The 27,130-nt window shown below is 41.8% G+C and overlaps 1 protein-coding gene across 2 annotated transcripts in view; it reads right to left on the reverse strand.

Moving 5' to 3' along the window:
- Positions 1–3,224: 3,224 nt before the first annotated feature.
- Positions 3,225–27,130, reverse strand: part of FGD3 (FYVE, RhoGEF and PH domain containing 3) — a 106,522-nt gene continuing 82,616 nt past the window's right edge. For both annotated transcript variants that reach the window (XM_081898309.1, XM_081898310.1), the window contains 6 exons: positions 26,978–27,079; positions 24,401–24,463; positions 17,230–17,352; positions 12,232–12,384; positions 6,888–7,028; positions 3,225–4,763 (listed from right to left, as the gene is read on the reverse strand). In XM_081898309.1, coding sequence (XP_081754435.1) covers positions 4,539–4,763; positions 6,888–7,028; positions 12,232–12,384; positions 17,230–17,352; positions 24,401–24,463; positions 26,978–27,079 — 807 coding nt within the window. In that variant the 3' untranslated portion in view covers positions 3,225–4,538. The remainder of the gene's footprint in view (positions 4,764–6,887; positions 7,029–12,231; positions 12,385–17,229; positions 17,353–24,400; positions 24,464–26,977; positions 27,080–27,130) is intronic.

Here is a 27,130-nt window from a genome sequence, read left to right on the forward strand (position 1 = left end):
CCCTTGTTTCCCCATTGACTTCTATTTTTTTATATTCTAAAATAATCATGTTTAACAGCTACTTTAAATTACCTGTAAGTTACCGGTAACTTTCCTTTCTTGCTTAGTCTGAGCGCATGTAGGTCTGCCCTTCAGCAGATGCCTTATTTGTTATTTATAAGTTCTCCCCTGGCCACCCCCATTCTTCCTCTCAGAAACTCATAGCACTGTGTTAGCCACAGAACCACGGCACTTTCGGAAGAGAAACTGCAGCTTGCCCCAAGGCTAAGCAGGAAGCTTCGGAAACCAAACATGGATTTGATTCTGGGCTTCAGATGACTAACTGAACTAGGAATCTTTCTGGCAGTGGTGGGAATACAAGAACAGCTCTGGCTTCCTTTCCCCATGGGTGGTGGCTTGCCTTATCTGTTCTGTACATGACTACAAAAAAAGTAGTCTGTTTCAATAGCTGTTTGCAACCCAGATCGGGAGAAACATGTCTGTGAGAAGACAAACCAAAAAGAAAAGTCTGTCATCGGATTGTGAGCTTTTTTTATAGAGTGATGCACATAAAAACATACTTTGTCTACTCGAGGAGGCAGATAGCAGTAGACGCTGTAACTGTCTGAAACCTGTCTTTCTTGGACCAATACGCTCATTTCATATCTTGTGAAAGTTGTTGGTGGCGGCAGCGGCGTCCATCTGCCTCAGGAGACAATGGAAGCGTGTGTCTTCAGGGGTAAGGACAAACTGTTGGAGAATGCCTGAGCCTGCTGTGTCTGCAGAGACCGATCCAGGAGAGAAATGTTTTATTGCAGGTGGGGCAGGTGAAGGGGTATTTGATTTGCTGCTGCAGAAACCATGGTGTGCTTCTCCTTGTGGCCATTCCTCTTCTGGTCGCTGCTGTGGATACATGACCTGCTGTGGGCACAACTTACAAAATGGCTATGGAGCCATGGCATGTCACAAAATTAGAAAGAGTACATTCATTGCCCCTCGCCTTGGACAACCTAAGGCTTACTCTGGGAAGTAAGCTATGTCCTGCTGGTCCCAATTGTGTGATTTCTCTCTCTTCCCCCTCTCCCCCTACAGAGTGGTCTTGCCGCCTAAGAAAAACAGGGAGCCTTCCCAGTAACAAGAAAAAATATATAAAATATGCATAAGGTGACAGAAGAAGAGGAGTTTGGATTTGATATCCCGCTTTATCACTACCCGAAGGAGTCTCAAAGCGGCTAACATTCTCCTTTCCCTTCCTCCCCCACAACAAACACTCTGTGAAGTGAGTGGGGCTGAGAGACTTCAGAGAAGTGTGACTAGCCCAAGGTCACCCAGCAGCTGCATGTGGAGGAGCAGAGACGCAAACCCAGTTTCCCAGATTACAAGACTATCGCTCTTAACCACTACACCACACTGACATCACCCTCTTGTGCATGTGCAATCACCAGACATACAGACCACAGATGCACATGCTTCTCTCACACAAACTCACACCCCCTTTCACATAGGCACCTCTCCCTGCCTTGCAGGCCATACATTCATGCATATCCCTTCCCCTTCCACTCACATCTCACCTTTGTAGAGCATGCACATATACAAGCACACATACCCTTTCTCACACACCTGCCACTGTCCTCCAAGTGTGTCTCTCTCTTTCATACACATGGCATCAGCAGGATTTTTCTTTCAAGGGGTGTGTGTGGATGTTTCAAAGGGGCAAGTATGTATAACAGTGAAAGAGTGGCGTGAGAGAATTTCTCACCCAAAAATGAAAACAATGGTGTCTGTACATTTTGCCTCCTATCTCAGGTTATAAAAAATGCTGGAAACTTCAACTCCTTCTTGATATCTCAAGGGAGGGCTGAGAAAGAATCTGGGGTCTGAAACCCCAGATTGCCCCTGCAAGCCAGTGTAGACATTAGTGAGCTAGATGGACCAATCCTGTTCATAAACTGGAGTCACTGCTTTGTGTGGCAATGCTAATTGTAAAACTGTTTTACTCACTTTCTTAGTCTGTTGCTTCTTACCATATTGTGTTTCAGATGAGATAAGCCCACTGTTATATGCGGATACTCACAAGAATCTCCTCCCATGTATAAGCAATCGACAGCTATCTCCCTTGCTCATGATGCATATATTCCCCTCCTATCCTGTTTTCCCTTTTAATACCAAGCTCAGCTACAGTTAGATTGCATCGTTTCAGCGGGAAGCATGAGGAGACATCTTAAAATGAATATTTCGATCTACTTGTCAAAAGCAACAAATTTCCAAATCTATTTCTTCTATGAATTCCTACTGGGTGGATGGATCTGATTAGGAAGACTAGCCCAAACGGCCTTATGAAGGGAACAAAACGTTTAAAAGATCCCACGCAGCAACAAGAGTGCACACGGTTAAACAATGCTTTGGTCTAGCTCATTCTAGATGTTGGGAGTGACAAAAAGCTTTGACTCCACCAATAGCCAGCCCAACACTCCTCAGCAACTGAGAAAGGAACCCGCTCCTTCCCGCCACTTCTGCCATGGTCTACTTTCTGGTCTTGGGCACTGCAGGAAGGGAGAGCACTTTAAATCCATTTGGCCAAAGCAATCCCTTGCACTAGGATTCCCCTTTTAAAAAATAAATTTAAATTGTATCTGTGCAAGCTGCTTTGCTTTTTCATACAGCCATGGCTATGTGCACTACTTATGTTCCTCAGTCGACTAGGATTGATGGGAGTCCCACACCTGCCACCTCCCTCCCTGTCATGCCCCGTTCATTTAACCCAGGTGGCTGATGGGACGAGTCTGGCTTGCGACTAGGTTTGTAGTAGCTACTGAGGAACAATAATGAGGGCAGAGAAGAATCAAAGGCTGATCAACACATCGCCTCCAGCAGCAATTCCTCACCTACTTGGACAAGTGTCCCAGCTCCACTTTTTCTGTAGTGCCTCAACATGCTGCTTCCTTTCTTTTTCTTCCGACTGGTTGGTAGAAAGGGCGTGTGGTCTCATTCTCTTATGGTATCGTGTTGCAAAAGGAGCCCACGGGCTGCACGATGAAGTCCTGGCCTGCATACTGAGAACATTGGAATGGAGAGGTGTGGCAAGCTGCCTAGGACATGGCCATGGAAGCCATGATGAGGGGGAAACAAGAGGATTCACGGACCAGAAGAGCCACGTGACGCAAGTGACTGAATCCAAGAACGTTGGTTTTACCTCTTAGGTGATACCCACCTAAAATTTCTACGTTGAGTACCTGGCTCAGGAATCAATGGCATGGGTTTTTATTTGCATACATAAATATTTTTGCAAACAAAAGTACACAGGAAACGAATTACAAATTCAATTTATACAAGTGTCTTAACTGACAGACTAAGTTTCAGTTAGATCACTTTTGTAAAAAAAAGAAGAAGCTTAACATGTGGTATTTACAAATTATATAAATAAATCCTTGATTACTCAAAAAAGTTAATCGTCCTAAAAAAGGTCACCTTTACTGGGTGTACTAAAACTGTCCATTTATTGGGAACATCCCAGTTTGCAGTGTAAAACATTTGATTGCATACATTAAAAAGGAGGTTGTATAAAGAAATAAGAAAAGTGTGGGTAAAAGTAAAAAACAAAAACAAAAATATTTATATTTATTTATATATATATAGGAATACTTGATATTTGAGATTTCAAGGTGCCTTCCACAATGCCTTTCAGAAAACTCTACAAACGTATTCCTCAGTATCTGTCTAGTGAAAAAAGTCATTGTAAGAAAGGACAGAGTTACCAAATGAAACAGATCCATCACGTTGTTCTTACAGCACAGAGGAGACCATTATTTTTTTTTAAAAAATCCCAAAACAGAAGACAGAAAACAGCATGTCAGTGGCCAGCCACAAGCCTTGTACAACATTTAACTTAAAGGCAGCACTTTTGTAACACACGGACTATACATATCCTTCACTCAAACAGTCATTGAAAGGAACAGAAATACAGGGTGGGGGAGTGGAGTAAGGGAATCATAGAGTTGGAAGGGATCCCAAGCGCCATCTAGTCCAACCCCCTGGAATGCAGGAATCACAACTAGATCATACATCAACATCTGCTTAAAAACCTCCAAGGAAGGAGAGTCCACCACGTCTCGTGGGAGTCTGCTTCACTCTCAAACAGCTCTTGCTGTCAGAAAGTTCTTCCTGATGTTTAGACGGAATCTCCTTTCTTGTAACTTGAAGCCATTGTTTCGGGTCCTACCTTCCGGAGCAGGAGAAAACAAGCTTGTTTCATCTTCCACGTGACAGCCCTTTAGGTGTTTGAAGATGGCTAACTTGAATTATGATTTTTTCCCCGCAGTTACTTTCAATAAAATTAATGCTTGCTCCTTCTTTTCTTTTCCATCAATGTCAACAAGAACACCATTAATTACTACACTTACTTTTTCCATCTAACATATATGCCAGACAATCAGTACTGTATGTAATGAATGTACAATAATAAGGGGGTGGGGAGAAAACCATACATATTTTGAAAGTGCCATGATTATCGAGTTCAGCCCCCTGCTCCCGAAATATATCTTGGACCCCAGAAAAAGGCTTTAGGGCTCACTGGCTCCTTCACTTGGAACATAAATCTCCCCTTTAGCTGCTTTGGTGAGAATATCCATCCATTTTATTTGCAACTCTTCATCGTCTGCACTGAAATACATAGTCTGTTGGGACTGGCAGAGTTTGAAAACATGTTTTGAGTCAAACTTCTCACCAGAATGCGGAAATTCAACTTCATATCCTGGTAGGGGTATGCTTCGTGGAATCCGACCATCCTAAACGCACACAAAAGAAAAGCAGGAGTCAAAACCAAAAATAAAAAGAAAGCAGGTGACAGGTAAACTGGTGAAAAAAATTCAAGAGGATAGCCATTATTTCCAGATTTTAAGAGTTTTCTAGGAATGAGTAGTACTTGAAGATAAAACATTGTATAAAAAACATGCATTTATCAGCATGTATTTTAAAGATATTATTAGTGAGAGGTCATCTTATCATGACGACTGAATTGTTGTGTTGTGGGCCAGGGCTGGGATGGTTCTGAAACCAAGAAGCCCTGGAATGCTAGTGACACAGAGGTCAAGGAAGAGACTCTCACCAAACTGTATCAAGAACCAGCTGTGAGGAATCTTCCTCTTTGAAGAAACCTCCTGGGATGATGAAGAGTTGAGGGGATGCCTCCCTGCCCATGTTCTCAGACATCAGTGATTTTTCCCTGTGAAATTCCACAGATCATAGCAGTCTGCATTCAGAAAGATGCCTTGCCTGCCCCTAATCACTGAACCAGCTACAGTTGGGGGGGCAGGTGGTCTCTATGGACTTCGCTATGCAGTGGCCTCTTTGCACTCCTTGGTCTTGAACAGTATTAACTTGTAAACTGCCTTGGGTTTTTAGAAAGGGGGGGGGGAAGAATCTAGAATCTAGTTCATGGTTTTCATTTTGTTTTTTAACAGAACTAAACAAACACAAAAATGGTTGACTCGTGTATTTGTTTTGCCTTGAGGGGTTTTCAAAGAAAACCACAACAAATGTTACAAAGTTTGGATTCAAGAGTTATGAGGCCCAGATTGCCTTCTCTCAATAACAACCTCTCTAGTGATTCTACGCACACATTCCACCAGCATTCTGCAAAGAGGCATATTTCAAAGAAAGCAACATTCTCTTCACTTTATTACAAGAGCAGCTACTGTTAAGACTGCATTAGCTGACGTGCCCTGCAGTTCCCTCACAAATCCATGTGGGATTGCACGAATGATAACCGGAGAAGCAGCACCACCACTTTGCACCAGGGAGCATTCGTGCACAGAGATGCACCAAGCTGCTGGGCTTTTTAAGGCATCCACTCTGATTCTTTTTTTCATAACAATATTCGCAAATTACTACTATTCGCTCTCACTGGCTCCTGGGGCTACTGTTGATGTGCGTATGTTGACACTGCACACATAGTGATTTTCAACCCAATTGGGATAGGAAAGCAATTTTTCTACATATTCTGTCAGTCAACATATTGCTCCTCTTTATCATCCCAGTATAAACGCCAGGGAGAGATCTGGAGATTGCTTCTATTACTGTATTAATCCTGTATGTATCTGGTGAATTTGATTTTAGTTGTAAGTATGCCCGAGCTGAGGAAATCTACTTGTTTCATGCATTATCAAAACACATTCTCAGCACTTCTGCAAGTGCACAGATCTAATACTGTCAGAACGCCAAGCTTCATAAATCAAATGAAGATTTAAAGGCATGCAGTCTTTCTGCCTTGTGATTTTTATCTTTGGGGAGGATGAATGCTTTTCAAAGCTCAATAAACCCTTTGAGATCTTCATTTTTTGGTGGGGGGAAATGCATCTCTTAAAAACGGGGGTGGGGGCGGGATAAATAATTATCATAGTTGTACACCTTTTTGATGAAAGCAAGAAGTTCATTTATCATTTTCAAAAGACGAGAATGCTTTCTCTGAATGCCTGCAAGACATTCTGTTGTTGAAAGGAAGCCAAATCCTTCTAGCCAAATCATCTGATCTCAGAGCACACTTTCCCCTGCAAATTAAAATTGGGGGTACTTGCTCTGCTGAAGAAGTGTAAGAGTTATCTGTGCTTACAGTAAAAGGTGCAATGAGCTGCCTCCCTAGAGGGCAGCTAGTTCTCCCCAGAGGAAGCTGACTGAAGAAAGGAAAAGGGCAGAGTACTGGATCAGCCGTGGCAGGCAGCCTCACTGGGATGTACAGTGGATGCACAAAAACCTACAAATTAATCCATTAGTTTCCTGAACCTGTACGGTTCTCACGCAGCATGCTCACAAGCCCTGGCACATAGCTTAGGAATAACTGTTCCAGACCATTTCTCAGTATGACTTGTTTAATATATATTTTTAACAGCTATGTAAGATGCTCTGCTTTTTACCTGACTGCCTCCTTGTAGATATAAGACGAGAGGTTCAGCCTTAGGGATGGTGACCCAAACTTTACACCAAGTCTTTCCTTTTTCTTGGAACAGGAGGTGACTGCTGAAAAGGCTGCTTTCTGCTCCCAAAACGCTTTGCTTCTATATATAACAAATAAACCAAGCAGTGTTTATTCATGCGCTTGTGCTGAAGGCATTTACAATTTATTATGCACCTTAATGGTTTATTGGTTTATGTTCAAATATTTGTTCATGAATGGTCCATGGGAGCAGAAGTGTGATTACCAAGGTATTAATCCTTAAGCATACAGAGGTTTAATCATCATTACATATAACCAGGATTAAAAGACTCGCACGTAGGTGCTGAACTGTTTTTAGAGAATGTTAAGCTGAAAACCCCACCTCCACAGTCAAAGCTGAGAACAGCAATTAAGATGATACAGCTACTTTCATACGTAAAGTAGGTTGGAAGGAGAATGAAAATTAATTAGGAAGCTGCTTCAGCACAAGTGAATAGAGTCACAGCGCAGTGCTGCTGCAAGGATAAATAAAATCTCCAGGGTTTTAAAATTATTATTTAGGGAGGGGATTTTTTTTTTAATCCACTCCAAATCTGTGAGAACAGCTAAATCCAATGTATATTTATTAAGAAGTAAGACTTATAGTGTTCAGTGGGACTTCCTTCCAGGCAAGTATTCATAGGATTGCTGCTAGGGAGAGCATAGCCCTGCTGTTTCAGAGATGCCAGACATCTTTGAAGTCTGTAATGCTGGGATTTCCATACGTCTCCTCTCTCCATAATATATGACTTTCATTAATTTGTGAGCAAACAAAACCTAGTATTGTTAAGACCATGGGCGTGTAAAAGGGTAAAACAGTATTGGGAAATAATTTATAATGAATTGAGAAAAAAATGTTTAAAAACATTTTCCAAAAAAACCCCAGAGTCCTTTCTGTTGGGGATAATTCAGACTGAAATTCCCATGTGTCAAAAAATAGGTGCCGGAGCGGTACCTATTCATCTACTAGAACTTTGACGTGCTTTTGAACTGCTAGGTTGGCAGGAGGAGGGACCAAGCTCACCCTATCTCAGGGATTCGAACTGCCGACCTTCTGATCTGTAAATCATCCTGATTCCATTATTACATCCATCAAAACTTATTTACACTGTTGAATTTATCTTAATGCTGCCAGGGTTTTCAAGTGTACACAATTTCCTCCAATATATTCAATAAACATTTTCCAATCTTCTTTAAACGTATTTTATTCTTGTTCTCTTATTCTGTATATTAGGTCCGCAAGCTGCGCATATTCCATTAGTTTAAGTTCCCATTCTTCTTTAGTTGGGACCTCGCTTGTTTGCCATTTTGGGGCTAACAAAACACGGCCTGCATAAATAACCTTTTTTTGACACATGGGAATTTCAGTCTGAATTATCTCCAACAGAAAGGACTCTGGGGTTTTTATGGAAAATGTTTTGGAAAAACATTTTGGAAAAAGTAGATGAATAGGTAGCGCTCTGGCGGGAAGGTAAATGGTGTTTCTGTGCGCTTCTCTGGTTCGCCAGAAGCAGCTGAGTCATGCTGACCACATGAACTGGAAAAACAGTCTGTGGACAATCGTCGGCTCCCTCGGCCAGTAAAGCGAGATGAACGCCGCAACCCCAGAGTTGTTCGCGACTGGACTTAACTGTCAGGTGTCTTTAACCTTTAATAATGGAATACTGAATGGTTTAGTTAATATGCAGGGATTTATGTTATGCAAAATGAACCATGGAAAGAGAAGAAGGGAAGTTTTAAGGTTTTTTAAAGGTTTAAATGAACATTCTAAACTGTAAAACAGAAAAATTAATTAATTAATTAATTAATTAGTGTGTGTGTGTGTGTGTGTGTGTGTGTGTATGAGACCATCATGACAAAATGCAAGGACACAACTTCAATTTGTTTCAATAGGTCTTGCACAGGGATGGTCTTTGTGAGACTGCATCACCTAATAGCAGCATTTGCCTGAGTGTCAGGTGCTGACAACTCTCAATTTGCACCTTAGCATGCAAACAGAACTGTGAGGAGTTGGATATGCTCTGCTCCCCTTAGTAAGATGTACTTTCAATTTTTTTTAAAAGCTTAAACTGTGGCATCTCCTGTGTGAAATTTACAGTCTACAAATCCTTGCATTGGCTATGTGAACAGGCAGGAGACAAGGGTGGGCTGAATGAGCACACTTGAGATGGAAAAACACCTCTGAAGAAAAACCATTAGAAATAATAGCGGCGCTATGTTCTGCAAGCTGCAAATGGCACGAGGTTTAGGTGTCCTGCCACTGACTTCACTGGAGTCTTTAGAAAAAAGAAAATCCTATTCTGTGATATGCAAGTGGTGGTGGTGGTGGTGGTGAATTAAATCAATAATTTGCCCAGAACCACATATCAAAAAAGCAGAAGAGCCTCTAGGAATGGAAACACTGTACCTATTATGTTTTGTATAACAAATCTCCAGAGAAACTACACATCTGCTAATAGATCAGGAAAAAAAGGCAAATCCTTGAAGAGCCACTGAGTTCATGAAATATTAATTCGGGGAAAACACTTGAACCCCTAATCCTAGGAGCATTTCCTTGGATGTAACCCAAAGACGTCCATCCGTTACTTCATAGTACAAGGCAGCAGCCCAGATTAGGCTGCATTCGGTGCTATTCCCTTGTGTGTTTTACCTGAATCTCTAAGACTTAGCACAGAGCTAAATGCCTAACCCTATTAAGGAGATGAGCTTCCTTTCTCCTGAATGTGAACAGTATGCTGCCCTACTTGAGAGAGCAGGTCATATTTCACTGTACTGTATTTTAAGCAGTTGCATGGCTTTTAGGATTATCCAAAAACTTGGATTTGGGGCGACGATTCCCCCATTACAGTTCCTCTGCAACAGCTTTCGTCTGCAGTACAAGGAACTGCTTATAGTGTTACGAGAAGCATATTTCCAAGTAGAAGAGTAAGAAAGGTAATTAAAGCCATTTGGTGGGTCCATATATTCTCTGTACCCTAACCCTAACCCCCAGGCAATTCCAGTAAGCAGAAGTGATGCTGCTACTGGGAGGGTGGGGCAGTGGGTCTTCCCTCCCTGCCAGGTTGCTTTTGGCTGGTGGATTGCCAAGACTTTCATTCTTTCTCCATGGCAGGTTAAGTCATTTGATAGAAGCAAAGGGAGGTCTGATCTGCAGTGAAAGCTATGGATGGGGATTCCTAACAGCAGAGTTTGGAGAGAGGCAAATATAAGTCAGTAGTAGTCAATATAAGGTTATCTCTCACTTGGACTACTGCAATGAGCTCTATGTGGGGCTACCTTTGAAGGTCACCCAGAAACTACAACTAATCCAGAATGCGGCAGCTAGACTGGTGACTGGGAGCGGCCGCTGAGACCACATAACACCGGTCTTAAAAGACCTACATTGGGTCCCAGTACATTTCTGGGCACAATTCAAAGTGTTGGTAAAAGGTAAAGGGACCCATGACCGTTAGGTCCAGTCGCAGATGACTCTGGGGTTGCGGTGCTCATCCCGCTTTACTGGCTGAGGGAGCCGGCGTACAGCTTCCAGGTCATGTGACCAGCATGACTAAGCCGCTTCTGGCGAACCAGCGCAGCACACGGAAATGCCGTTTACCTTCTTGCCAGAGCAGTACCTATTTATCAATTTGCACTTTAACGTGCTTTCGAACTGCTAGGTTTGCAGGAGCAGGGACTGAGTGACAGGCGCTCACCCTGTTGCAGGGATTCGAACTGCCGACCTTCTGATCGGTAAGCCCTAGCCCTAAATGGCCTCGGTCCAGTATACCTGAAGGAGTGTCTCCACCCCCATCGTTCTACCCGGACACTGAGGTCCAGTGCCGAGGGCCTGCGAGAAGCCAAGTTACAGGGAACCAGGCAGAGGGCCTTCTCAGTAGTGGCGTCCGCCATTTGGGATGCCGAGAATGACAAATACCAGACTTTTAGAAGACATCTGAAGGCAGTCCTGTTTAGGGAAGCTTTTAATGTTTGATGGACTACTGTATTTTAATGTTTTGTTGGAAGCCACCCAGAGTGGCTGGGGAAACCCAGCCAGATGGCTGGGTATAAATAATAGATTATTTATTTATTTATTTATTTTATTATTATTATTATTATTATTATTATTATTATTATTATTATTATTATTATTAGAGAACAGAAGGCACCTCTGGGGTGAAGTCAAGCACCTGTGTTAGCAGCACTGAAGTGACCCCCTCCCACTGGGTGCAAGCCTGGGCAGTGTGTATGGAAGTCCTGAGCTGCCCAGACGACAAGCCCCCTCTCTCAGCCTTGCTGATGTGGTCCAAAGTAAAACAGAGCAACATTTTTGGCACCAGCTTAGCCGCAGGAGTTGCTGGAAGGAGGCGTACAAGGTGCCAGCCAACCATCTCAGGGACTCCACAGTATATAAAAGAACTACAATAGAACAGAACAACAGAACAGAAAAAACCTAATATACAGCCACAGCTTTAATTCTGGAGGGAGAAGAAGAAGCGGCACTACAAATTATATAATCAGTGTAGCTGGTACAATCATCAGGTTTACGTTCCTTGCATCTATTAAAACCTTGTGTACCTCCTTGCACTGATAATTTATTCTAAACCTTTGCAGCACAACTTTATATTATCAATGGCTTGCATGCTTAGTGTTTACAGTCCTTATCCTTGATGCATGCTGACACACATCCCTCCCTGTGTATGGCCATATAGCTAAAAGTGAAAGGGCAACAGATCAAGCCTTGGCACAGGTTTAACTGCTTTGCTTGGATCTAAATCTTCAAGTTCCACATCCTAACACGACACTTTGTCTGCTGCGCCAAACCAATTCTCAATATAGCAGCTGCTATTGCCTTTTTTGTTTTTTGTTACTCTGATATCCACACAATCCACATTTTAAAGGAAATGAAGATTTCAGAAGGCAGAATTCTCTAATGTGCAAGTGTCAGTACATAATTGCTCTAACATAAAACAATTTCATTATACATCTACAGCTCTGCTCCTGAGAATTGGGCTTCATTCCATAATGTGCAACCCCCCTGTTCATGCTGAAAGCAACAATGGCTGAAAATTATGTGCATGGGGGTGGTTTCTGTGCAGGGAGAAAAATATAAAATAAAATTGAAAGGACTGAAAAGACATAATGCAGCAGCAACCATGAAACTGGTCCTCTGGTAGGTCTATGTAATAAATGATGGATTTCTGAATGTTTAAGTATTGTGAGGCAAGACCATGAAATGATTTTAACAATGAAAAGTATGCTTCTGCTGAGTAACTAGTCGTTTTAGGTGTTAATATGACAAAATATACCTCTGTTGCCATTTTTTTCTTTTGTTCTCCTGCACCTTCATTGCCCAAGACACACAGAGTTGCTGACGGCAGTTGAAAACATTCTTTACACACCCGGTTGTGGCGGCTGTTGTCAGCAAGTGTTTTAAATTCAGAGCATTTTGCACAGATAACCTGGATGAAAAAGCACAGGACTTTATTCTTAAGTCATTATTGGAAACAAAACAACAACAACAACAAAACTGATTTATAATTAGAACCACTTTGGTTCCTGTTCCCAAAAGGAATGATCTTGAATGATAATAACACAGGGATTTCAGGTATTATGTCCAAGTTATGATTACTTCCCACCTACTTGGCACTAGAGAATGATTTTGCTATTCCATGCTATTTGTTAAAACTCTACCTACAATGGGGGGGGGGGGTAACAAGGCCACCCTATATGGGTTTGCCTTCCTGTTCAGTGTTATAAAAAGCATTTTCAGTTACACTGGATTAAAATTTTATCAGGTTTCCTAGAAGCCCATCTAAATATAAATTTATAAGAACCCCATTAATGAAAGGATAGCAATTGGTGCTTCATAAACATGACATCTTGTTCACACCAGCTAAAGTTCTGCATCGTGCAAGGAAGAGGTGGAAATTCAGCACTTCAATCATTTTGGCCACGTTGAACTTGAACAAGTAAGGGCATCAATATTTATTTGTTGGAATTTTTTTTCCAAACGGCAGAGCAACAATTAACAAATCATTCTTTTCAAAGCAACAAAAATGCAGGAAACCATGAGAGAGAAGGTCCTTCGACATAAGAATTTACACCTGCAAATTGATGGGTGAATAACGAGCTGCTTTTTCACAGGATTCTTCCGAACATTACTTGAAACAGGAACAGCAGCAAGGAACAGGAAGCACCCCAGAGAGATATTTCTCTTGTGGGTTTTTTAGAACTATTATTGCTGTAGAGACACAATGACAGTCATACCAACCATTCTGATACTGCTATTTTGGGTGCAGTAACAGCAGTCTATTTTGTACAGGACCGTGAGTGACTGGAGCATTGATAATACACAAGACAGTATGTCTTAACACACTTAACTGACTCTCATACTGGTAAGGCATTAACTGAAAGCATCCTTTTAGGTAATGGCCTTTCATGTTTGGAAAGCAGGCTTGCAGCTAGATTCAAAACATAATGCTTGATAAAACAGAAGATTACAATTAATGCACTGACCTAGCATATGGCTGCAGGATGCAGGGCAAGATAATTTAAATAATAATTTTAAAGCATAGAATGCATGAAAAATGTGATACGTATATTATTTGTGAAAGCTCATCATTCCCTATTTGACTCCTATAACAAGGGTGGAGCTAAACTTTCCCAAAGCATGTTCTCTTATCAATTAGAATGTCTAGAATGAATTGAAGTTAGTACATCAAGTCTAAATATGATTTTGGATAGGAATCTGGCATATCAGCTGAATAACACTTTACCTTGCAAAAAATATATATGTGGATACTGGCAATAAGGGGATTTCTTCCCCAGGTCATAAAAGTCTCTATATATTCAGCCTATATATGTGCTTGAAAATCAAACCTCATCAGACCTTGTGAGTTTTCTGGAGAATCTTCAGGGAGAAATGCAGGATGTCATTCATTAGATGGGAATTGGATAGTTATATGCCAGGGGTGGAGAATCTTCTGGGAGCCATGTCAGTGGTGGGCAGGGCCAGAGAGGGAAACGGTGGAGCACTGGGTGTGACTCCTGACTTTGTACAGCTGGCTACATGCAGATATCAGATATTTCTATCTACACACACATATTTCTGCTCTCCATCCAGACAAGCAAGAGGCATCATTGCAGTTCAGGGACCCAATCCAGCCAGGGAAAAGCATCCAAGGGGGCCAACTGAGCAGGGTAAGCAATGAGGGGTATGGCCTGTGTAGGAGGAATGGCCATAGGAGAGTCCCAAGGCCCCAAAACAGATTAGGCTCCTCCCCCTTGGTATAGGCTAACAAATTGGCTCAGTGAGTTTTGATTAACAAAAGAGAAAGGCAAATCTACCATCTTTTAGTTGCAGTAGTTGGTAATTAGGGACGCATTTAGCTGGCTTATACCTGGGAGCAAGACCATGCAATGTACACTAGTGGCATGGTCTTTTGGAAAAAGTGTATTTCTGAGGTTTGATAGCTCTTAACACCACTTTTTGGGGGAGCAATACCATAAAACTATACATCAATGGAAAGATAATTTAATGAGGAATGTAATGCAACAAAGTTTGTTCAGTTATCTGTATTCTATCAAAAGTTATAGCCAAATAACCAGAAAAAGGAAGCACAACTGGCTTAGGATGACATGTAGTAGTTTTCCTTCATTTGAATATAGCCATGAGTGTTTAGAGAGCCAATCAGGTGTTATGAGCCATCAAACCTCGGAAATACATTTTTCCAAAAGGTTTTCACAATTTTGGCAACTAGTTAACTCAACATGTTGGGGGTTTCCCATTTAGTAAGAACAGTTTTCTAGCAATATTCTCTAGAGTACTCTTCCTAAAGAGACGGACCACAAGTCTCATGAGATCCATGGACTCTCTGACTCCTTCCCTTCCATCACCATTGCCCCTGAATTGGTCTCTGCTTCTCTTGGGCACTGCCAGCACCTCAAGCCTATTTGCTTCAATTCTGCACCACTATTGGTAATTCATACTGAAGAGGGATAGCTCAGCGGTTGAGCAAATGGCTTGCTCCTATATTCAATTCAATTAATCTAGTCATCAAGGTAGAGTGACATAACATTTGCTTTGTAATTGCAGGTACTCCTGAGGACAAATAGCATGTAAGGAAATGAAATGCTCATCAGGAGAATGGTGAATTGATAACGTCTCTATTGCACAATGAACCAAACAAATAGATGCAATAAGATGGAGAGGTTTTGATTTCAAAACAAAAGAATGCAAATAAAGGTGGTCACCATCCAAAATGAGATATATAAATGGGGTCAGGGGAACTCTCTCTTTTAAGAATCTCTGTTGTTCTGCAAATCAAGGGACAGAACAGCATATTCCCAATTATTCAAAGTTGCTTGAGAAGTGCTCTTTCAATAAGCAAGTCCTAAAAAGAGGAATATGAAGATATATTCATTTTCTTTTTCTAGAAGCATGCATGTTGCTAATCTTTGAACTGCATATCAAGAAAGTAGTTTTTTTAATAATAAAAAGGAAAAGGAAAAAGGAAAATATCTATACAGCAAAGCTGACAACATAGTTGGGATTCAGAATGTATGAGATTTTAAACTCTGGCTGAAATAGGCATGGAAACTGCTGATATTTCAAACATTATCAGCTAAAACTGTTACAAAGCTGTTGATTTTTTTCCTGTCAATAGGTATGTTTCACCCATCCACCCCTGACCTCCACGAATCCGCTACAGAGAGATGGGGTGGTCTATGATGAAGTATTTGCTATAAAAATCTGGAAAATGAGGGTATGCACTTTCTGTGGCATGCATTTTATCTTAAAACCTTTCTAATGGATTCCCAGTTCCATGGCATTCTTTGTAAAGCATGTGTTGCAGCAAACTATACATTAAGATTACTATAACTATTTCTTAACAGTGTGCAGTTCCTAGATGAAAGGAAAGAGGTACTGAAAGAGGCAGGTGTTGCAAAACATTTCCTGGCTTCACCTCTTAGGCCATGTCTGTGTCTCACTGCCTAATGCTTGCAGTGTTGCACATACTTTTTTGACTCAGCATTTTGGACTTAAATAATTAAATAAAACAACTCACTGATAAATAAAATAGATTCTTCAAAAGTAGCTATGAAATTATTGTTAAATTAATAGCAACAAGTCATTCAACAGATATTAGATGTCTTGATAGGTTCAGGTTTACTGAGATAATTTTAAGGAAACCAAACACAGCCTAGTAAACAGCAATGTAATTTAACAAAAGTGTCTAGCCTCATTAGCTTGCTTTATATTACTCTACTGAGCTCAGAAAATTCAAACGTCCTTCATTTGCACAATTACCAGAATAAGTGTTGGTGCCGACCTTTAAAGCCATAAATGGTCTTAGCCCTGTATACTTGAAGGAGTGCCCCCATCCCCATTGTTTAATCCGAACACTGAGATCTAGCTCCAATGGCCTTCTGGAGGTTCCCTCACTGCGAGAAGTGAGGTTACAGGGAACCAGGCAGAGGGCCTTCTCGGTAGTGGCGCCCTGTGGAATGCCCTCTCATCAGATGACAAGTATATCGGTAACTATTATAAGACATGTGAAGGCAGCTCTGTATAGGGACTGTCTTTAATATTTAATGATTTATTATGTTTTCATATATGTTGGAAGCTGCACAGAGTGGCTGGGGCAACCCAGTCAGATGGGTGGGGCAAAAATATTAAAATTATTAAAACTATATTGTTGTTATATTAGAATGTAAGTGGTTACGGAACAAAGCTATCTAAAAGTTGGGGTTGATTATTTATCAATGAGAGGTACATCTGACACCGGGTTCTGTTAGATGATAAAGATAATCTGTGGCTTTAAATAATGGCAAGTTTTAATGTTTGGATGATTCATGTTAAATTAAGCAAAACATGGGCAAAATGGCTGTGATTGGAAAAAACTAAAAACAAATTCCAATGAAATGAATAAACCTTGGATTAAAGTTTCACCGGATTTCAACGGAATTTAATTCAAAGTATCTGTGTTTAAATATGAAAAATCTTTCTTTCTTATTTAGAAATGGTGTGAAATTTGTCCTAAGAGATCCATTCAAATACTGTTTGATCATGATTTTCCCATTGTTAAGGAGCATGGCACACCAGAAGATAAAAACGTGGAAAGGGGTAAATCAGTCTACTTATGCATACAGTCTTGGGAACTGAAGGACAGAATAATACTTGAGAAGATGATTTCCTTTTTTTCATTTCTTTTTTTGCAGAATTTTATAAAGTAAAACCAGCTTGTTCCAAATGAGTAACAATGCACATACATATAAACAGTAATTTTCACTCCAATACTCACTGCCCCACATTGCTTGCAATGGTGACGTCTTTTTGTAATGGAGTTGAAGCTTTCACTGCAGCTTTTGCAAGCTTGCTTCTCCTTTTCTCTCTTTGATTTGGAGGATTTTCTGCAACACTCAGGCTGGGATGAAAAAAAATAAAATTTAAATGTTAAACAATGTGACTTTGAACCAGTGAAGGGCAGCTTGAGCCCCACAAATGTATTATCATTATTATTTTAAAGTTTGGTATATATAATGTCGTGATTTTAACACACGTGGTTAGCATTTAGAGTGCCAGATATACCTTAACTCAATTTTTGCCAGTTGTTACGGGCCAACTTTCACAGCCAAACAGCTCTAGACATTTGGAATGATGGCTAGACCAGCTATTTTAAAAGCCTCTAACAAGGGCTGAACTAGCACTGTTTGGTTAAGAATTATAGATTTTCTAAGAAGTCTATTATTTGCATGCTCAAGGTCTCTTTACCCTTCCTGATATGTGAGCTGCCTTCTCCCTCAGAAAGTATTTCCTGCTGTGCAAGCAACATGCAAGCAAACTACCTGCAAGGATGTATATTTTGAGCGAGACTTCTTTGTCTGAAGAATTTGAGACAACTACTCAAAAGGAAGAATGCAGACCTTCCCAGGCAGTTACAGGCAGACTTCAGGAGAACTTCAAGCATATTGGAAAGCCAACAAATGGTCATGGTTTCAGAATGGCTACAAATCATAATCTGTTAGGATGAAACAAATTACGATCCTGCATTTGGACATAACTTTCAGGAATTCCTTCATTCCTGGTTTGTTTACCTGCTCTTACTGGGAAGGAGCAAAGTGGAAACAGCTAGGCTGCAGGTGCAGCCAAGAACCTTAGCCTGCCAAGTACGTATGCATGAGCAGTAAAGATTTTAATCATTCAATCCCATTGCTCTAAGCAAAGCAGCAACTGCAACACTACCCAGTTCAGAACCAAGCATATGGTTCATTTCAGAGAAGTTGTTTAATTTATATTAGCATTCATTTCTTGCCCCAAAGAGCACAAAGATCGTTTTTTAAAGGTATAGGCATGGCCTGTAATTAAACTTTATGGAGTGTGTTATAGGTTTGCTAACAGTCTTCCATGCACTGCCTTTTCTGCTCACATTACAAACCACACACTCAGAGGCTGCTTCAGTATGTAAAGAAGCTCTCAATTACTATAGCAACTAACAATTACAAGTGTCCGGAATATTAGCTACTGATGACATTTACGGTATTTCAGGTGCACACAAAAGCTTTTGAAATAAATAAATTAAAGGGCCATTCCGCAACAAGCTAGCATTGTGTTGCCGATCATACAGGCTCAGACTACAACACCACCACCAATTTGCACCTTTGCTGTCACTGCGGCCTGTGATTTGCCTCAGCCTTAGCGCTAGGGATTTCCACCAAGCTGTACTTTATCAGGTGCAACATCTATTAGGTAAAGGTAAAGGGACCCCTGACCATTAGGTCCAGTTGTAGACGACTCTGGGGTTTCGGTGCTCATCTCGCTTTATTGGCCGAGGGAGCTGGCGTACAGCTTCTGGGTCATGTGGCCAGCATGACTAAGCCACTTCTGGCGAACCAGAGAAGCACACGGAAATGCTGTTTACCTTCCCGCCGGACTGGTACCTATTTATCTACTTGCACTTTGATGTGCTTTCGAACTGCTAGGTTGGCAGGAGCAGGGACCGAGCAATGGGAGCTCACCCCATCGCTGGGATTCAAACCGCCAACCTTCCGATCGGCAAGCCCTAGGCTCAGTGGTTTAGACCAAAGTGCCACCCACGTCCCTTTTAACATCTATTAGAGAGCCCTGCAAATAACACAGAGTGAAAGAAATGCCTTGCTAGATCCTACATTCCACAACAACCCTGTATGCAGTGAACGGGTCTCAGCCCTCCTGAACCACCAAAAGGATCCGACAGAAAGGAATTGAGCAAATGTCATCAGAACCCAAATCAGCTTCCCCCGTGATATTTCAGTGGTGGTGGTGGAGCACTTCCCATCCATCACCAAAAAGAGTCTTGTTGCATGGCAACTTCAGGGAAGTGGAAAAATAAAGGAAGCAAGGGTTACTGATCCCAGTGCCTTGGAACTCTTGGGATAAGAGTATTGCCTCCCCTGAATCCTCCTGCCTTGTGGATGTGCACTGGTGCCTTGAGGAAATGGTACATGTGCAACCTGCATTGAGTGCACTTTGGGGTTCTGCGTAGGTTAAGAGTTTATTCCCACAGCCCCACTACTTTTCTACAAGAATAGGGGGTTCTCCATCATAAGAATAGCCTGCTTGATCAGATCAATGGCCCCTGTGGTCCTGCATCCAGTACCCACAGTGGCCAACCAGATAACAACAACAACAATTTATTATTATTGTACCCACCCATCTGGTTGGGTTTCCCCAGCCACTCTGGGCGGCTTCCAACAAAGATTAAAAATACATTAAAATGTCACACATTCAAAACTTCCCTAAATAATAATTTATTTCCCACAGATGCCTGTGGGAAACCAGCAAGCAGGACCCGAGCACAAGAGCCCAACTCCTCCTGTGATTTCCAGCAACAGGTATTCAGAAGCATTGCTGCCTCCAACTGCAAGAGCAGAGCGTAGCCATCAATATCCCTCTCCTGCATGGATTTGTCTGTGTCTCCAAGCCAGTGAGCATCACGGCTTCCTGGGGGAGCAAGTTCCGTAGACCCCTTTCCAGCACAGCAGAATCCCTACTGTTCTGCCTTCAGCATTTACATGCCGGCATGGAAACTCACTCAACAGGCAAACAGGCATGATTTCACAATAATGGGAGTGAAACTGACGGAATGCTGTTACTCAACCCTGTGTAATGCTACAGGCTTTGCAATTTACTTCCATTTATATTTTAGAGAGTGACTGTATGATGTAAATAACGCAACCTATATGAAAATGGCAGTGAAGACATGGCCATTCCTCAATGACAATTCTGAAAAGAATGCCAACCAGCAAATAAACTAAAGCAACAGAAACTTCTGTGTATTTGGGGTGCAAAACCACTATGCAGTATTTACTAATGTATTTTACATCATTTGAATACCCTACCCTACAATTTTAACGATCTGATATAGCTTTCTTAATTAATACTGGCCATATCACAATGTCTTAAGCATTCCTATAGGAAGCTGGACAGAATAAAGAAGGCAGCTTCTAGTTTGCTGCCTATCACCACCACCAAGTGGTTCAGCTGTATAAAGACTTAAAGAGAAAAAAGAGGCTGTGTTTAACACAGAAGCTCTTGGATGGCACAATCCAGCTAGCCGTTGACAGGTGCTTTTCAAACGCTAGGAGAAAGATTCACACACAAATGTATAAATATGAACCTTGATTTCAACTTTTACTGCGAGCTTTAAGTGGCATTCCTATTAAACAGAGAAGCGACTTGGCTTTTTATTAAAAAGTAGCATGTCTACTGTAAGCAAAATACACAGATTTATTTTTTAAAACAACAACAACGAAGATTTAAATGGGTAACACAATTGAGATTAAGTACAGAAATGTTATAATGCAAAATATATAAAGCTGCTATCTTCTTTAATGTTTTCGTAGTTCAAAAAACCTAATTGATGCTTATAATAATATTGTACAGTGGTACCTCTGGTTACGTACTTAATTCATTCCGGAGGTCCATTCTTAACCTGAAACTGTTCTTAACCTGAAGCACCACTTTAGCTAATGGAGCCTCCTGCTGCTGCTGTGCCACCGGAGCACAATTTCTGTTCTCATCCTGAAGCAAAGTTCTTAACCCGAGGTACTATTTCTGGGTTAGCGGAGTCTGTAACCTGAAGCTTATGTAACCTGAAGTGTATGTAACCCAAGGTACCACTGTACATTAATATAAAAAAGTAACCATAACCACTGTTCACAGCAAGACCCAAAGAATTCCCCATGGCAAAAAGCTCCGCATGGCATTTAGGCATTTCCTTCTCTCCCATACCAGAGCAAGCAGCCAAGCCCTGGCAAACATCAGACATCATTTACCATCGCCGCCAGCTGCCATTCAAGAGCTGCTGGGATTGCTGTGACTATTTAGAGCAGTTGTAACAAATCCCAACCATGTTGGGGTAAGAAACAAAGAATCACAGCTGTAAATCTTAAACTCTAAGAAAATTTAAAAGGGACTTGATTAAATACTGACTGATGAGTTGCTCGAAAAAATGGCAAAATAAGGATGTGGCGAAGGGAAGGCATGGGGAAGTCGAATTTTTGTTGTATGTTTTTGTTGTTTGTGTTTTGTTTTGTACTGTCTTTAATATGTGTAAAAACTAATAAAAATATTATAAAAAACAAAAACAAATCCCAACCATGTTGTCCTCCAAGCCTTTTATGAAAATGCCAGGAAATTGCACAGCATCTCAAATTGTTGAATGGCAAACAGAGTATGCTGGATCATTTAAAAAGTCAAAGCAGTTGGCAACAACAACTACCTCTAATAAAAACATGTAAAATTTTAAAATCAAAGACCATCAACTGACCACTATGGAAACAGGGTAGCACAGAGAAGTTCTCAGCAGGTGTTTAAAGGTTGAAACAGAAGGCACCTGCTGATGCTCTATTTAGCAGAGCATTTCACAGGACTGGACCAACAATACTAAAGGCTCGGTTTCTTATTGTCAGATGAGCACCGCCCCAACTTGGGGGACGACCAATGATGCTTCTACATCAATGACTGAGTTTGGTTATAAGGGTTTAGGCAATCCAGGACCCAGGTTTTTCAGGGCTCTGTTAAGTACTGCAAGGATCTAGAACCTGGTTTGGTAGTAGATGGACAGCAAAGGCAGATTTTCTGGGGAAAGTATTGCATGTTGGGTTTACTGAAGGGCCTGGGACTATGTCTCCAGGTGTTGCTAGACTACAACTTCCATTAGCTATGCTGACTGAGGATAATAGGAGACAGAGTTCTGGAGGGTACCACAATGACTACCCCTTCCATTGAGTTACATAGCAGAATGGTCTTGTGAACTGTGGCAAGGAAACACCCCCCCCCCATTTCATCCACATGATCTCTTTCTTCAAAACCTCATAGGCAGCACAGATTGCAGTGGTATTTAACTCAGTTTCACTCAGGGTAGACCACTGAAATTAGTGGGCCTAACTTAGTCAAATGGCCTGTATGAATCCCTGGAGTGCACGCCTGTTTACAACAAGACATTTTGGGCTTGAGAATACTATGCTGTGACTGAAGCAAGCTAAACTGTAAGAAGGGCTGCAATCCTTAATCAGTGAATATACCTAATTACCGTTTGAGTGGCTAAAAGTGTGCCTTCCATTTAAGCAGGCAGCAGATTTTAAAAATGGAAAATGGTATAAACGCAAGTGTTTCCAAAAACTATAGGTAACAGGCACCATCTCAGAAAGGGGACTCCACCTCCTGCTCTCTCTATCAAGAGAGATATGGTGTGTGTGTGTGTGTGTGTGTGTGTGTGTGTGTGTGTGTGTGTCCCCAGTATTACTATTCATATGCAAATTTACACAGATTTAATCAACCAATCTTACTAGACTGAAACTCATCTGATTAATTGGCTACAATTTCTTTCATCAGGTGAAAGCCCTAATTATAAAGAATGCCAAGTACAGCACACTGAATTAAAGCAGTTTAGCCTAGAGCGGCAGCTTTTCATGTAAGAAGCACCATCTGATATCTTAACTGGTGAACATCCGAACCAGACCTAAGACTCTGGTTTCCTAATAAAAGACATCTGTGGCATATTATGGATGTGAGCCACAATTTGCAGTGCTTACATTGAAAACCATCATTAGGGGGGAAATTACTGTGCCTTTCCCAGCTGCCAAAAGTAAAGCGTTTCTGCTGATAATTCAAAGACTTCTAGTGAAACACAGAATGGACAAGCTTATCTTTCTAGTCTTCGGCTCAGACTTACGGAAACATCTATGTCAAGTAACAATGGCTTATTTTGTACTGGCTTCAGGAGTCCTGTTCGCTTGTGAACAGAAGACAATGATTTGCGTGGCAATACCCGCCCCCTAGGGGACGCGGGTGGCGCTGTGGGTAAAACCTCAGTGCCTAGGACTTGCCAATCGCATGGTCGGCGGTTTGAATCCCCGCGGTGGGGTGCGCTCCTGTCGTTCGGTCCCAGCGCCTGCCAACCTAGCAGTTCGAAAGCACCCCCGGGTGCAAGTAGATAAATAGGGACCGCTTACCAGCGGGGAGGTAAATGGCGTTCCGTGTGCTGCTCTGGCTTGCCAGATGCAGCTTGTCACGCTGGCCACGTGACCCGGAAGTCTCTGCGGACAGCGCTGGCTCCCGGCCTCTAGAGTGAGATGAGCGCACAACCCTAGAGTCTGGCAAGACTGGCCCATACGGGCAGGGGTACCTTTACCTTTACCCGCCCCCTCCCACAAATGGAGTAAATAAAGGCAACGGACACCATAATTTTAGGTTAATGGGCGAAAAATGGCCACAACTTTATTGATTACAGGTAAGAGTGGTATTGGCTTGAGGCATTGGCCCTAAGTGACTATCCCGTCTAACCGGGAAGGGTTAAGCACCAGCAGGGGGAGCCCCTGAGATGCACATCCCTAGGCGTTCCCCAAGGGGTTACGGCTCAGGAGCGCGCTTTAGGCCCTAGCCTCCGTAGGTTTCGGACGAGGCGACGCCCCCCGGAGTCCTTTAACGAACTACCGCTGCTGCTGGAGAGAAAGAAAGGGGCGAGCCAGGGCAACCCTGACCTTAAGTGCACCTAGAAATCCCGCCCCCGCCGCCAGCCAATTGGCTGGCGCTGGGGGCGATGAATATTAAAGAGGCTGGGGAATCCCTGAGTCTTGCGGGGCTGACGCCAGCCCCGCGAGAATGTGGACGGGGGCGTGAACCCGCAACCCCCCCCCCTCCTTAGTTCGGGAGTGGCTTTCTTTTCCAACAGTATTCAAAGGAAGCTAATTCAGTCTGCTTATGGGCTCGTGTTTCAGAAGTGAGAAAAGTATTGAAAGTTTTACATTAGAAAAGGACAGGAGCAATTTTCACTAATGGTGAAAAGGCACAGTTCAAGTAAATAAAATTCAAATAGAGAAGATAGGCTAATGCATGACCATGTCTGGAATGGGCCTGCTCCCCCACCCCCTCATCAAAACAAAACATTTGAACATTTGATTTAATGAGGCATCCTCCTCGCAATCGCTTACCCCTCCAGATGTGCTGCTACCATCTGTTCCTGGCATGGATTCCACAGAACTGGTGCTCGCTATCTGTTGTGGGAAAGCCATCAGAAAGCACATGAATACTAATAAAACACCTAGCTCTTTAATAGCTCGATACTATGAGCTCTTGCACTGGCCAAGGAGTGTTTGGGAAGGGTCACTATGACTGCTGTTACACCATTCTTGTGGTTGCAAGGTGACCCAGAGGTGCAATGAAGGTCTGCACTGTTACATGGGCACCAGACCGTAATGGTATATGACACTACTGATGAAAGAGCTGTTGTGAAATATACACAGAAAGGCTAAAGACAATGGGTGGCGACACAAAATACCTGAGAGGCATTTCAGCCACTATGGATATAGTTCTACCCAACATTGTAATTTGACATTGTGGAATGATAAATGAGGCACCAGAATAGACCTTCTCTGTCTAATATACACAGGATATCAGTAGTTATACTTTATTATAGTCTATCCACCTTTTGTCCAGGGAGTTCCCATTTTAGCATTTCCCAGCAAAGCACCTGCATGTTAGGACTGCTCAAGGACCCAATGAACTTCATATCTGAGTGGCGATTTGAACCCGGATTCAAAAGGCTCATAGAAACATACCATAGGCTATACCGCACTGGCTCTTTTTGTGCACACCAACACATATCTGCCCATGATGTAATAACATTTTGGTTCTAATAGAACATAAAATCATCATATTTAAAATTCTTGAAAGCTAGCCACACTGTTGTGGGTGGTAATACGGGCTTCCAAGAGCAATTTAGTACTCGGGGTATACTATCATCACCATGACCAAAATGCTGAGAGAATCTTGAGATGGAGAATAAAATCCAGGAGACATCCAAAGGAGAACTGCTGTAGTAATGGGTGACTTTAATTACCCTCAGACAGACAGGCTATATGCTCCAAACATAACAAACTGGTAACATCTATTTCTAGATATCCTAAATGATGATGTTCTATGGGAATCAACTAGAGGTGTAGCACTCAGAACCTGGCGTGAGATATAAGTACTGTTGAGCCAATTGGGAACAGTGATCCATAATACTATCAAATTTAACATCTATGTAAGCGGACAATTGTCCAGAAAGTTCTACACAGTCACATTTGATTTCAAAAGAGAAAAGCTCCCCAGAATGAAGGAACTGGTAAAAAGGAAGCTAAGAGGCAAAGTAAAGAAGACCCAATTTTTCCAGAATGCTTGGGGGTTTCAAAACCACAATGAAAGCTCGACTAGAATGTATACTACAGTTCAAGAAATGTACCACCAGGGCCAAGAGGATGTCATCATGGTTAGCAAGCAGAGAAAAGGAAGCTCTTAGAGGCTATTAGGGACCATTTTCTTGAGAAAACTGCAGCTTTGTTGAAAGGGGAGGAAGAGGAATTCAAGGAGCACATTGTTAAAAACATAAAGACCACCAACAAAAAACTCTTTAAATACATGAATAGCAGGAGACCAGCTAGGAAAGCAGCTGGATCTTTGAATGACATGGGTATCAAAAGACTGTTAAAGGATAGAAGAGAAAGTTCAGAGAAGCTGAATGAATTATTGTGCCTGCCTCACAGAAGATGTGGGATAAATCCCTGGGTCTGAACTTTCTTAGAGATGGAGTATGAGAATAGCAGTGATAAGTGACTACGTTCTAGGTCTTATGGGCAAATTGAAAACTGACAAAACACTGGATCCAGATGGCATCCACTTGAGAGTTCTTAAAGAGTTCAAATGTGAAATTGTTGATCTTCTAAGAAAAATATGTAACATGTGCCTACTATCAATCCCCATACCTGAGGTGTGGAAAGTAGCCAACTTAACATGAATCTCTTTTAAAGGGATCCAGCAAATTACAGACCAGTTTACTTATTCCTGGAAAACTGGTGAAAAGCTTTATTAAAGAACTCCCAAGCATATAGAAGAACAAGTTTCAGCAAAGGTAACCTTTCTTAGTATTTTGAGAGTGCCAACAAGTATATAGATAAAAGTACATTGTCAAATATTCCTGAGTAAGTTTATCAGACACAGAATAAGAGGAGAGGTCCTCTTAAGAATCAGTAACTGGGTAAGAAACAGGAAGCAGAGAGCAGGAATAAATGCATAGTTCTCCTAATGGATGGAAGTAGAAAGTGGAGTCCACCAAGAAAGAGAGCCAACCTTGCATAATCAAACAAAGACACAGCACACACATGCTATTTGAATGGTAATGCCCATCAACTTCAGGTGGGGGGGCCTCAAATATTTATGGGGGGCACGTGAAAGGACCTTAACCCGTAAGAGTTGGTTCCTATGCCACCAAGGATTGGTACTAGGACCTGTGCTTTTAAGCATGTTCATAAAGTGATTAATGTAACTCAATATAAGCAAGTGTCAAGAGGTGGAGAAAATTGCCCCCCTTTGTCCAGTTCCCCAATGGAAAGTCCCAGGAGTGAAGCTCCACTTAAGGGAACTACAGATCAAAACCACAGGCTACAAATTAAAAACAAAAAAAATGCAAGTTTAAGTGCAATATATATGACAGCAAAGACCCACAGGAATAATGATCACTAAATGCTTACTGATGAATCTGGGAGATGCTCATCTTCTTGAGAAAAAGAGCTATTATAAGCTCTAAACGTTTCACTGTTCTGTTTATGTTTTTCAATTGTTGCTTGAATGACCTGCAATAAAATTCCAAGAAATGCAGTAAGTAAAAGTAAGCTGCAAAATCT

Source organism: Podarcis melisellensis, assembly GCF_964234715.1.
Source record: "Podarcis melisellensis genome assembly, chromosome: 2".
NCBI lineage: Eukaryota > Metazoa > Chordata > Lepidosauria > Squamata > Lacertidae > Podarcis > Podarcis melisellensis.